Below are 11,582 nucleotides of genomic sequence, written 5' to 3' on the forward strand. Positions count from 1 at the left end.
CTCTGGGCAGTCAGATCTCCAAGGAATGTCTCCCTTTGGGCAGCTGGCTCCAAGGGTTTGGTGGGTGAGGAAGCTGGAGATGAAGGAAGGGCTTCCCTGGATCAGTACCTGCAGAGAGAATCCATTTTCAAGCTTAGCACAATTCTTTGTCCATCTGGACTGGAGATTCCAGATCTCTGTGACTGGTTTGGTATCTGAACAGTTAAAGGAAATCGTATCTACTCCAGCTGGATCTTCTCTACATAAATGACTCTTTTGGCTTGATCTGGTATTGGATTGTTTACGTAACTTCAGTAATTAACCACTATCAGCCTCATTAATGAAACATAAACCACCTCTTCTGCTCATTTATAAAGCATTTGTCAAACAAAACTCAAACAAAGGGCAGAATCTCAGCAAAGTAACAGCCCTCCAAGAGCTACTGAGCCCTGACTGCAAGGCACAGCAATCACTTTGTTGTTGTTTTTCAGCAGAACTGAAACAGAAGTGATGGCATTGTCTATTGCTCTTGGCTAACTTCTCCCCAAGCCATCTGAGATCTGTCACATGAGGGCAAGGATGCCTGGACAACTATTTTGGCCATTTCAGTAAAAAATACTGATGTTCCAGCTCATTACTGTAAATCATTAAATGATGAAAGCAAGAGTCAAATACTAAACGATTGGAAGCCCTTGGAAAAATAATTGCTAATTACAGTAATTGTTGTTCTATGTGAGTTAAAGGTTATATTGAAATATAGATTATTTCATTACAGAATTAAATCTCTCCCATTGGTAAACTGTTCTGAGCAATATTAAAGAAAGCTGAGTATTAACAATACAGGTCATGTATCAAAATAGTCTAACTTAATCTTTACATATTTTTGTGTAAGAGAAATAAAATGGTTTAGAGGCATAAAAGGCACTGGCAGACACATCCATGACAAATGTTTTGTGTTCCAAGAGCTTGGATTTCCTTTCCAATTTGTTGTGGAACTCATGAAAAAACTGCAAGTTTTCTGTTCCCTCTCTCTTCTGGATTATTTGTGGATCTTCCAAAGGTTCAGCAATGCTGTCACAGTTTGGGTGTTCTGTGTGGGTGTGGGTGAACCTCAGTCCTGGGTGAGAAATAACACAGTCTTGTGGTACCAATTTTGCCTGTCAGTGTTACCTTGCAGAGTGAACAGCTTAGCACTGCAGAGAGCTGTTCATAAGTGTGAGATAATAGAAATACTCTTTGTTTTGCATCAAATGTTTCAGACAAATCCTCATGGTCAAATTGGACAAGAAAAAGCTTGGAAGATGGAAGCTCTTGTTAAGTTCTTAAATGCTTTCATGGGATTAAATGATGAAGTATCAGACCAGAGAGGAAAAACAATTTTGGTCTTTGTAAGGCTGCCTTTTTTCTTAATCATGAAGTTGTTGGATATTTTCACCATGCATTTTCTTAGAGGCTTGTAAGGCAAACCTTGAAGAACACTTGATTTATGATGAATTTCAATGCAAGAGCCAAACTGCTTAAAACTCACCTGAAAATCTCAGGACAGTCCACAAAGTGTTGCTGTTTCTTCTGTTCCTTCTCTTAAGCTTCATCTGCAGTGCCTGAAGGCAGAGTAGGCACAATAAGCCCATCCATTCAACACTCACAAAGTTCCTGGGTACCCTGACACCTCCTCCTTTCAGTACCCTCTGCCAAATCTGCTTCCCCTTGGCTGGAACACTAAGACTTGTTAATGAAATGCTCCAGCAAGGCACAAGGTGGAAGAAAGCAAAGCTATCAATTAAGCTTGATTACAATCTCTAGAGTTGGTAGTTCGTAGAGAATGCTTGTCACTTTAGGCACTGGAGTGACTGTAATTTTTAGGTACAGCAAAGGGAAGTCAACTCTTGGACCTGATTTCCATAAAGCAGAAGATCTTGAAACTCTGTATTAAGCATTACAAAATAATTATTGTGGAATCCCTTGCTCAGCATTTTATCAGCAGAGGTTTTGCTGCTGAGAGACCTAACTAACTGGATGTATCCATTTATCAATGATAATGCTTTTCCTTTTTTCCAGCCTGGATTCCATCTTGAGGACATTTGTTTTAATTGCAGAAAGAATATTAGACTCATAAATGTGAGTGCAGTGGGTGACTCCTCGAGATTTATCAAAGCAGGGTAATTGGGATGAACAATAAGACTGAGTTTCTTGGTAATAACTTTTGTCACAGGACAGCTCTGCTTTATGCCATGTTAATCTACCTTGAAGTATGGGCTGGGAAGTGCAAGAGGAGGACTCAGCTGGGCTCCTGGTCTGTGAGTCTCTATGCTACACTTTTGTTGAGGGCGATACCAGGGAAATTGTGACAGTAGCTGGTGGTGCTGTTAACACCATTACTTGATTCTAAAAGCAAGCAGTCAGGAAGTGTTGGGGTGTGTGGTGTGAGAGGAGGCTGGTTTGCTTTTTAAACAGCTGTAGCTGCTGAAATAGTTGGGTCTTGAAGGAAGGACTTGTAATGGAAATGAGAAATGTCACACTGCACTTTTTAAAAACTGGTGCCTGCTGCACCACTGGGGGATATGGTGCTTTCAGAGACTTAGCCACAGTGTTTCTAACTGTGCTGAACACACTTACAATTGATATGATTTTTCTCAAACCGCAACAAGTATCCTAGAAATTTGCCCTTCATTCTTTTCTCTACTTCCAATATCGAAATGTCACTCAATCTATCACAGAGGTTGCCATTTGAGATGGGTCCATTTATAGAATCCCAGAATGGTTTGGATCTGAAGGGAACATGAAATCCCATCTCATTCCAACCCTGCCATGGGCAGGGACACCTTCCACTGTCCCAGGTTGCTCCCAGCCCTGTCCGACCCGGCCTTGGACTCTTCCAAGGATGGGGCAGCCACAGCTTCTCTGGGCAGCCTGTGCCAGGGCCTCCCCACCCTCACAGGGAACAATTTCTTCCATATATATAACCTAAATTTCCACTCCTTCAGCTTGAAGCCACCCTCCTCGTCCTGTCACTCCAGTTCCTAACGAAGGTTCCCTCTCTGGCTTCCTTGTCATTCCCTTCAGATCCTTGAGGGTGCTGTGAGGTCTCCACACAACCTCCTCTTCTCCAGGCTGAGCAGCTCGAACTCCCTCATCCCGTCCCCATAGGGAAGGTGCACCAGTCTCCTAAGCAACTGTGTTCACTTTTGGTCCATCTAGATTTCTTTAAGATTTTCCTACTTTGAGCAAGAAGCTCCTCAGCTGTACCCAGAACTGTTATGTATTTATCCCACCACAGAAATATTATTTCTGATTTTCCAAAGATGGCCTGGAAGCACTTTGGGCTCTGCAGCAGCGCTGCTGTCCTGAGTATCCCAGTACTCTGCTATCCAGCCTTCACCTCTGCTGCTACAACAAGCCCATGTTCTGTTTGACAAAATACAGCCATGTGGTTAAGAGTTATTAAAAGCATTAAAGCATTAACCTCTGGTAACCTCATTTTTTACTTTGTACACACACATAAGTGTTTAATCGAATTGAAGTTAAACACTAAAAAGTTTGAGAGGCCAAATTTATACATTCTCTTTAGTTTACACAGAATTGATGTGATAAGCCAAAGGAATTAGAAGGCACCACTACTCAGAAATGCTCATCTGTTGATTTGTTTAAGCTCTATTGCTACCCACTTGAAGTTTTGGTGACAAGCATTCCCAGCATTTAAACCAAGGAGCTTTGTCCTGCTGGGATCAGCTCCATGTCCTGGCGCCACAGGAACTCACTCTGCTGTCCCTTGGAGCTGAACAAATGATTCCGTGTCAGATCTGCTGGAGAGGGCTGAGCCTCAGCCCCAAGGGGGAGCACAGACTGAGTGGTGTTGTAGATTCCCATCTCCCTCATTCTGGAATTTTATTCCAAGAAGCCAGAATGCCACAGAGAGAATAAACTGATCCAGAAATGACACTCTGGCACAGCAGTGCTGGCCCTCGCCTACCCCTGCTTGTCACCGCTGGCATGGAAGGCCAGGGTGGCACCTCTGTCACCAGGGAGAAGTGAGTGTTAAATCAGAATTATAAACACAACAACAGAGCAGGTCAGAGGTTCAGACTCACATCCTGGTGCAGCTGCTGCAGAGGTCAAATGATCCTTCACACTGCCCAGCCTGGGGGTCCCTTCAGCTGACTTCCCATGGATGTGAACTGGAATTCCCAGTGCTGTGTCTCTCAATGGCTCCTGAGTGCTTGAATTAAGTGGAATTAAGGCATTGCAAGTTTGATTTTACAGAAATCCCTGTGTTGAATGAAGTGAAAAAGGGGAAGATGGCACTGGCACACAGATCATTCCATGGAGCTGTGTTGGGCCTGCTCTGTGAGCCTGCCCAGAGGTTCTGTGTAAATGGATGTTCTGGGAGAGGCTTTGGAGGGAGGCAGGGAGCTGGGAATGGGAGCAGAGGGAAGCAGCAGTGGGTGCTGAATCCTCATGTGAGGATGTAGGGGTGACATGGGGGAAACGAGCACTGGCTACAGCTTAGGGATGATGTGTCCATTTTGGGCCAGGGCAATCTTTACCCAACTTGTTCCATAACCAGGATGGTCCACTTTTCCAAGTGGCTCCATGACTCTCCCATTAGGAAAAAGGAATTTTGGTAAGTTGTCTTAACTTTCCAGTATTCTCTAATAAAGTGAAAAATAGGGAAGGATCAGAAGGTGAAACATGCTATAGGCATGGTCTGGATGTTTAGTTCCACACAAGTGGAAAGATTACATTTCTCAAATACGCAGAATAGCTCTCATTCTTTACTAATTAATCTGATTCTGATGAAATATTCCAACTGCAGCTGCTTACTCTGTTCTTCTGCATTGTGCACACGTTTTGAGATTGTTGCTTATACAAAATTATCTCGTTCAGCACTTCTGCACCAGGCTTGATTATCTTTGGGATCATAAAGAACCTTCATCTGATAAAGCATCCTGGAGTTTTCTCATATGTCGGTATGAATGGAGATTTAAACTCGAAAGACGATTCAAGTCAAAGGGAGTCCTGCTAAAATATGATTGTTGAAAACATTGTCAATGAAGTCGGTGCTATTGAACAAAGCGTTGTGGCACGAAGCCTCAAGGACACCCCGGATCACCAACAGTAGCTTCAGTTAGCAAATAAGAATCAAAGCAGCGAGTCAGCATTGCACAGCTTGTTATTTTGAGTGGCGGATGTTTACTGTTGGAAGGGACAAACAGCAGCATCAGATAAGACGGGAGCCCCGCGGATGGCAGCCGGGATTGATCACGCTGTGAGGGAGCAGCCGCAGAGATAAGCGGGACCCGGGGTCAGGGCCGCCGGCCCTCCGCAAACAGGCAGTGCCGAGCAGCGCCCGCTCGGAGCCGGCCTTGTCCCGGGCTCCCCCGGGCTTCTGGGGCCGAGCCGCTGCGGCCGAGCCCGAGCTCTCGGTGCAGGGCGCTCGGACACGCGGGACCGCGCCGTGGGAGACGCGGACACCCACCGGGAGCAGCCGGCAGCGGAACGCCGTGTGCCGGGGGAGGGCGGTGTCCCCCCGCCCCAAACCACCCCAAAATACCCCAAAACAGCGCAAAGCCAACGGGACCCCAGAGCTTCGCGCTTCCCATGGGAACGGCCGGGCACCGCCGCGCCCCTTGGCCCCGCCCACCAGGGTTGGCTCCGCCCACAGACCACCCATATCTGCCTTAGCCCCGTCCCGCTCTGGCCCCGCCCCCCGCGCTGGCTGTGGCGCTCTGGCGCCGCCAGGCGGTCACTTGTCAGAGCGGCGCTCACCCTCCGGCCCGCGCCTGCGCACTGGCGGCGCTGTGGCCGCGGGCGGAAACGGCGTCCCGGCCCCGCGGGTTCGGTCCGCCCGCGCCCGGCGGCGGGGCCGGAGCGGGGCCAGAGCGGCCGGGAGCGGCTGAGAGGGGACGGCGGCGGCGGGGCCGCCGGGGACATGGGCCCGCCGCGGGGCTGAGCAGCGCCGCCCGCCATGAGCTGCACCATCGATAAGATCCTGACGGACGCGCGGACGCTGCTGGAGCGGCTGAAGGAGCACGACACGGCGGCCGAGTCGCTCATCGACCAGTCGGCCGTGCTGCACCGGCGCGTGGCCGCCATGCGCGAGGCGGGCGCGGGCTGCGCCGACCAGGTGAGCTCGGCGGGGCGGGCCGGGCGACCCCCGGGGCTCGGTAGGCCCGAGGCGGCCGGACCGACCCCCTGTGTCCTCGGCAGGGCCCGGCCGCCGCGGCGGAGCGACCCGACCCGTCCCGGCTGCGGCCGCACGTGGTGCTAGCGCAGGAGAACACGCAGATCCGCGACCTGCAGCAGGAGAACCGGGGTGAGCGGGCCGGGGCGGTGCTGGGGCAGCGGGGGCGGATCCTGGCGGGGATGTGCAGAGGGACCCCCGGGCGTGTTGGGCGATGCGCTCGGCTGTGCTCCCGGTGGTCCTGGCGAGGGCTCTTGTCGCGGGGAGCGGAGGTGCGGCGGTGTTGCCTGTGGCAGAGCGGCTGATGCCCCGGGAGATCCCGGGTCAGGGGGGCTCCTCGGCCGAGGGGCTCTGGGCAGCCCCACCGCCGGGCCAGCGGCAGGGAGCGATGGGCCAGCGCCAGTCCCGCCCGCAGCTGGTACCCAGCGCCTCGGGGCTCCTGCTGTCGCTGCCGGTCGTGACAGTGACATGCCGTGTTCTGCAGAGCTGTGGGTCTCGCTGGAGGAGCACCAGGATGCGCTAGAGCTCATCATGAGCAAGTACAGGAAGCAGATGTTACAGCTTCTGGAGGGGAGGAAAGCTGAAGATGCAGAACCAGTCTTGAAAGTCCATCAGGCGAATTCTGGGGTAAGGTGGGATGGGGACAGGAGAGTGCTCACGACCCCTGTGCCCTGTCACCTGCATGCTGTCATGCAACCTTTGTTTCCATTCCTGCAATGTCTCTGCTCCAAAATCCGTTTTATCGAACTCTTGTTTCTCTTTGCTGGTGTTTTTCCCCCTGTTCCATTCAGAGCACACGGGTTGTAACAGCTGTCACAGAGGACAGTGAAAGACACAGCCCCTTCATAGCTCAGGTGGAAACTTTTTCTTTTAACCAGATGGTGACTTCCCTGGGTTAAGCTTAATGTGCCTGATCCTCTACAGTAAAATCAGAGATATTCAAGTTGTTATAATTCCTGTTCAGTAACTGTAATAAAGGGGGGAAAAGCCTCCTAAATCTCCATCAGCTACAAATGTTTGGTTTGTAAGAGACTTCACTCCCAAGTGTTTTTAAATCGAGGTACTTTGTGCAGTGGCCTAAAAGTGTCCCTTTGACCACACTGGGCTCAGTGACTTCAGAACTCTGAGATATGAGTGCTGATAACTGCTGCCTGTTTCATATTTATGTATCTAATAACAATGGAATAACATTAAATTTCCATTTAAAACTTAGGAATTGTGTTAGGCATTTTTTGAAGTGCATTTTTATGTGATTAGAGAACAGCAGGTTGGTTCAACCCAGTGACATGTCATACCCTGTGGGCTTTGAATGGAACTGGAGCCAGCCTAACTCTTCTCATCAGTATCTTTGCGCTGCTGTGTGGCAACTCACTGGGGTTTTTTTGTGAGTTGCTTAACTCCTCTGAAGGCAAGTGGTATAGCAATGTATGGTTTCCAGTGCCTGCCTGAGTGCACAAATTGCTGTTTATCAAGGCTTTACATTTGAACAAAACTTGCAAATGCAAAGTTAAAAAGGCTCTGAATGAACCTTTGAAGGGATATCCCTTGACTCTCAATACCTTGGCAAAGGTTTCTGTACTTCAGATTCAGTCCATGAGTTTTTTCCTCCCCACCATTTGGAGGACAGTAATAAACATCTAATGTCTTTAAAAGAACTATATTCTTGTTATAACCGTCTTCCTGTTTAGAAAAATAATAATCTTTTTTCCTAGAAGTCTTTCTTGTTCTCCAGCTCTCTTCTGGGTGTTCCAATTTGTTTACATACTTTCTGACTAATGGAGTTCAAAACTGAATTCTCTGCTGTCTGACACATTTATCTTCCAGAGACAGTAGAAGAATTATGGGCACTCAAAGAAACTCCACCCTGTCACATTGCCTGATGTATTGCTCTTCAAACGGGAGCTGTTTCTGCATTCCCTATTGGAATTCGTCAGTGGTTGTTCCATGTGCATTTCTGAGCTTCAGCAAAATGCATCTTCTAAAGGATTATTGCTGTATCTGGACAGATTCTGTAAAATCTGCCTCAGGAGGCTCTGGTCTTGCTTGCTTTAGTTTTATTGCTTGATGTCCTGAGATAAGGCTATTTACTCCACACTTGAAATCTTCTTTGCTTTTATTTTTGGTGTCTATAAATTCAGTCAGGCTTTTTCTAATAAAGCAATATAAAATTTGCTGCCTACTAATCATATTCACATGAACCTGAACCTGCTGTCTCAGGCCTTGTCACACTTGAAATTATTTCCATTTAAGTCAAGGTGCCTTATCTGGCACCTTATCTGGCTGGCTGCTGTGTCTCTATTCACTGTTTTCACTGATGACTCCTGATAAAGCATAATAAAGTACAAGTTCTTATCCTTAAGTATACAAAGTAGAGAAGTTTGCAAGTGCTTGGGAGGAAAGCATTAAAATTCAAAACAGAAAGAGAATCCAAAATCAGGAAAATGGAAGTGATTTAGGAGGGATAAATTATGACTGTTGCTTTTGCCTGGACTTAGTGAATGTATTACTGTTATGTCCTTCAGGAAATTGAAAGTCAAATAGACCGGATATGTGAGATGGGAGAGGTGATGAGAAAAGCTGTTCAAGTGGACGATGAGCAGTTCTTTAAAATTCAGGAGAAACTGGCTCAGTTGGAGGTAAGAGCAGAGACAGTTGCTGAAGATAGATCAAACTCAATCTGTAGACTTTCTCTGGATTTTCTATGATTGTGATAAAGACTTACAGCACTCAGAATTTGGGGATGGCGTCAGGAAATGCAGAACATGATTGTTTATTTTCAAGTTCTTAATGTTTGTATTATATACAGATATATATATAAAAGTAAAGCCAGAAGCAAAAGATAAGCTTTAAATTATGTGGTTGCTCTTGTGGCAGCACTGTGTTAATGCTTGCATTACAGACTGTGTGTTCTATGCATCTGTGAAGGAGCGGGACTGTTCAAAGACTAGCATCTTTTAATTATGAAGTAGCACCTTTCTGTGATAGTCCTTTAGTTGGGAATTAGCTCATTTCTATTTCAGCAAAAATGTTGATTTTGCAGCTTGAAAACAAAGAGCTGCGTGAGCTGCTGTCGATCAGCAAAGAGTCCTTCGAGGTGGGGAGAGGAGATCTGCCGGACTGTGAAGCTTAGGCCACAAAAACCTCATCTCCAAGCCTTCAGAGACTATTATGAAAATACCTGACAAGGATTTATTGTTTCAGGTGTTTCCTTGTATATTTGTTTTATCTTTAAAGTGTGTGGGCTGTTTTCTCTGCATTTTTCGGAAGTGTTGATGGCAGAAGCTTGCACCCTGCTCTGTCTTAGTACCTGCAGCACTCGGATGCTTAACACTGAAGTGTTTGATGTGTCCTCCCTTGTGATGGTTCATTTCTTCTCCCTTTCTTATTTTTTATGAGCTTTAGTTAATAATCTCAGCTGTGCAGATGGCTCTTAAATCCACCTTGTCTGTAGCTAGAGAGCATAGTGCAGGTTGTGATTATTGTGCTTGGTAGAAGGAATAAGAGATGACTGGGAACGCACAGAGTGAATGGCAGGGATGTGGTTAGCTCTGGCTGTGCAGGGCAGTTCAGCTCTACAGACTGAGCAGCAGATACCAGCAGAGCACTTGGAGGGGTCACTCCTATTCAGAGCAAACTTTACCTTGTTTGAGGGATGAAGATTTGAGTTAACAATCCTTCCCCACATACACATTTTTGAAGGATTAATCTTTTTTATTAGATAGACCTGTCCCAGCCTTACCAGTGCTTCCAGTTACCAGGCAGCCCTGCTGTGTTGTGTGCTCAGACCCTGCCAGAGCGCACGGCACCTGCAGATCTAAGCTCTTTGACCTCTCACCACTTTGGGTTCACACAGAGTGAGCTCAGGTCTGCCTCAAAACTAAACCAAACCACTCCCATACACAGATTTCTAATGTCACATCACAGGTGAGTGTGGTGACAGGTGTTCCATAGTTACTGCAGGTCCTGTAGTGAGTGAAATTAGAGGCGCAGTGTCATAGAGTTTCTCAATAGGGTGGTATTTTTAATGACACTTTTATATAAAGATTTCTGTCCTACCTGTGATCAAATAATCTTCCAAGAACAGTAAACATCTCGTTTCCACTATTAGCTTAAATTTTTAATGCCACTTTTTCCCAAGTGAGACTTTTGATAGATGCAGAAGGTGACTCATTCCTGTGCTTACTGAGAGACAGTGAACTTTGGAGACACTGTAAACATTTGGAGTATCCAGCATGACTGGTAGATATATGGGATTTCTGTACAGGAGTGCTCTTGTATACAGTCCTTTTCTATTCGAAATTGTTCAGGAGGGAATAAAAAACCCAATGGAAAATATTTTCTCAAGTGTTTTTGTTTTGTGAGTGCTGAAGGAATTCCATGTATTCTGCATGTCCCAAGCCTTTTGCACCCTGAGTGAAACATGCCAGTGACCAAAATGTTGAATTTTATTCATTTTACATTAACATAATCCAGAATGCCTGTGATGCATTTTTATCTTCACTATCCCAGTGCAGGGTCCTTGCTGTGCAGCCAGAATAAAACAGAAACTAAATGGCAGTAGCTTTAATTGAGTTTATTGTTGATTAGTAGCAGGTGAGAATTGGCAGTAAGTCCAAATATGTTCACAGAATCACAGGATATCTCTGGTTGGAAGGGATCCACAAGGATCATTGAGTCCAACTCCTGGCCCTGCACAGACACCCCAAAATCCCACTCTGGACCTGGGAGTGGTGTTCAAACTCTCCTGCAGCTCTGGCAGCCTCAGGCTGTGCCCATTCCCTGGGCAGTGCCAGCACCCTCTGGGGGAAGAACCTTTCCCTGGTATCAATCCTAACCCTCTGTTATACAGCTCCATGTTCCATTAGCTCCTGTCCCATTCTGGACCCGTGACTGTAAATGGCCAGTTGTACACTGCCTGAGGGCTGCTGGGCATTTTCAGGACTTGCTCCACTCATGTCGGAAACTGGGCTGGAGCTGCATGACTGGAAATGCTCTGCCTTGTCCTCAGAGCCCAGACACAAAGTGTCACTCCCTGATCTTTCAGCTCAGTGGGAGCTTCAGCAAGCGCAAGGCTCATGTCCCTCCCTCGAGCTCTGCCTGCCCAGCCCCAAGGTGTCCCCACAGGGCGCACATTCCTGAGGGGCTGGAGCTCTCACTCCCCTCAGCCGGGGTTCTGTCTCCTCTCAGCCGGGGTTTTCTCTCCCTCTCAGTCGGGGGTTTGTTCTCTTCCCTCAGCCGGGGCTCTCCCTCTCTCCCCGGGGTTTTCTCCCTCTCCCCTCAGCCGGGGTTTTCCCTCCCGCGGTTTTCTCTCCCCTCAGCCGTTTCTCCCTCCCCCGGCCGCAAGGGGGCGCTGCCCCTCGGGCGCGCGCCGCTCCCTCACAGCCCCCCCGCCACGGCCTGTGGCGCGTGCCCGCGAGCACCA

At 47.8% G+C, this 11,582-nt stretch overlaps 1 protein-coding gene across 1 annotated transcript; it reads left to right on the forward strand.

The window, feature by feature from the left end:
* The first annotated feature begins 5,767 nt into the window (after positions 1-5,767).
* SIKE1 (suppressor of IKBKE 1) lies at positions 5,768-10,717 on the forward strand. The gene is made up of 5 exons (XM_085082848.1): positions 5,768-6,103; positions 6,187-6,292; positions 6,645-6,787; positions 8,683-8,796; positions 9,201-10,717. The coding sequence occupies exons 1-5, from the start codon at positions 5,945-5,947 to the stop codon at positions 9,288-9,290; spliced, it is 612 nt and encodes a 203-aa protein (XP_084938974.1). The 5' UTR covers positions 5,768-5,944; the 3' UTR covers positions 9,291-10,717.
* The last annotated feature ends 865 nt before the right edge of the window (positions 10,718-11,582 follow it).

This window comes from Lichenostomus cassidix, chromosome 26, assembly GCF_008360975.1.
Source record: "Lichenostomus cassidix isolate B80296 chromosome 26, HeHo_3.0, whole genome shotgun sequence".
Classification (NCBI taxonomy): Eukaryota; Metazoa; Chordata; class Aves; order Passeriformes; family Meliphagidae; genus Lichenostomus; species Lichenostomus cassidix.

Bases quoted from the DNA above. Each gene is read 5' to 3' on its own strand.
- SIKE1 (XM_085082848.1), top strand. From the start codon at position 5,945: ATGAGCTGCACCATCGATAAGATCCTGACGGACGCGCGGACGCTGCTG. The intron at 6,104-6,186 runs GTGAGCTCGGCG...TGTCCTCGGCAG, and splicing joins GCGCGGGCTGCGCCGACCAG to GGCCCGGCCGCCGCGGCGGA. The intron at 8,797-9,200 runs GTAAGAGCAGAG...TTGATTTTGCAG, and splicing joins AGAAACTGGCTCAGTTGGAG to CTTGAAAACAAAGAGCTGCG.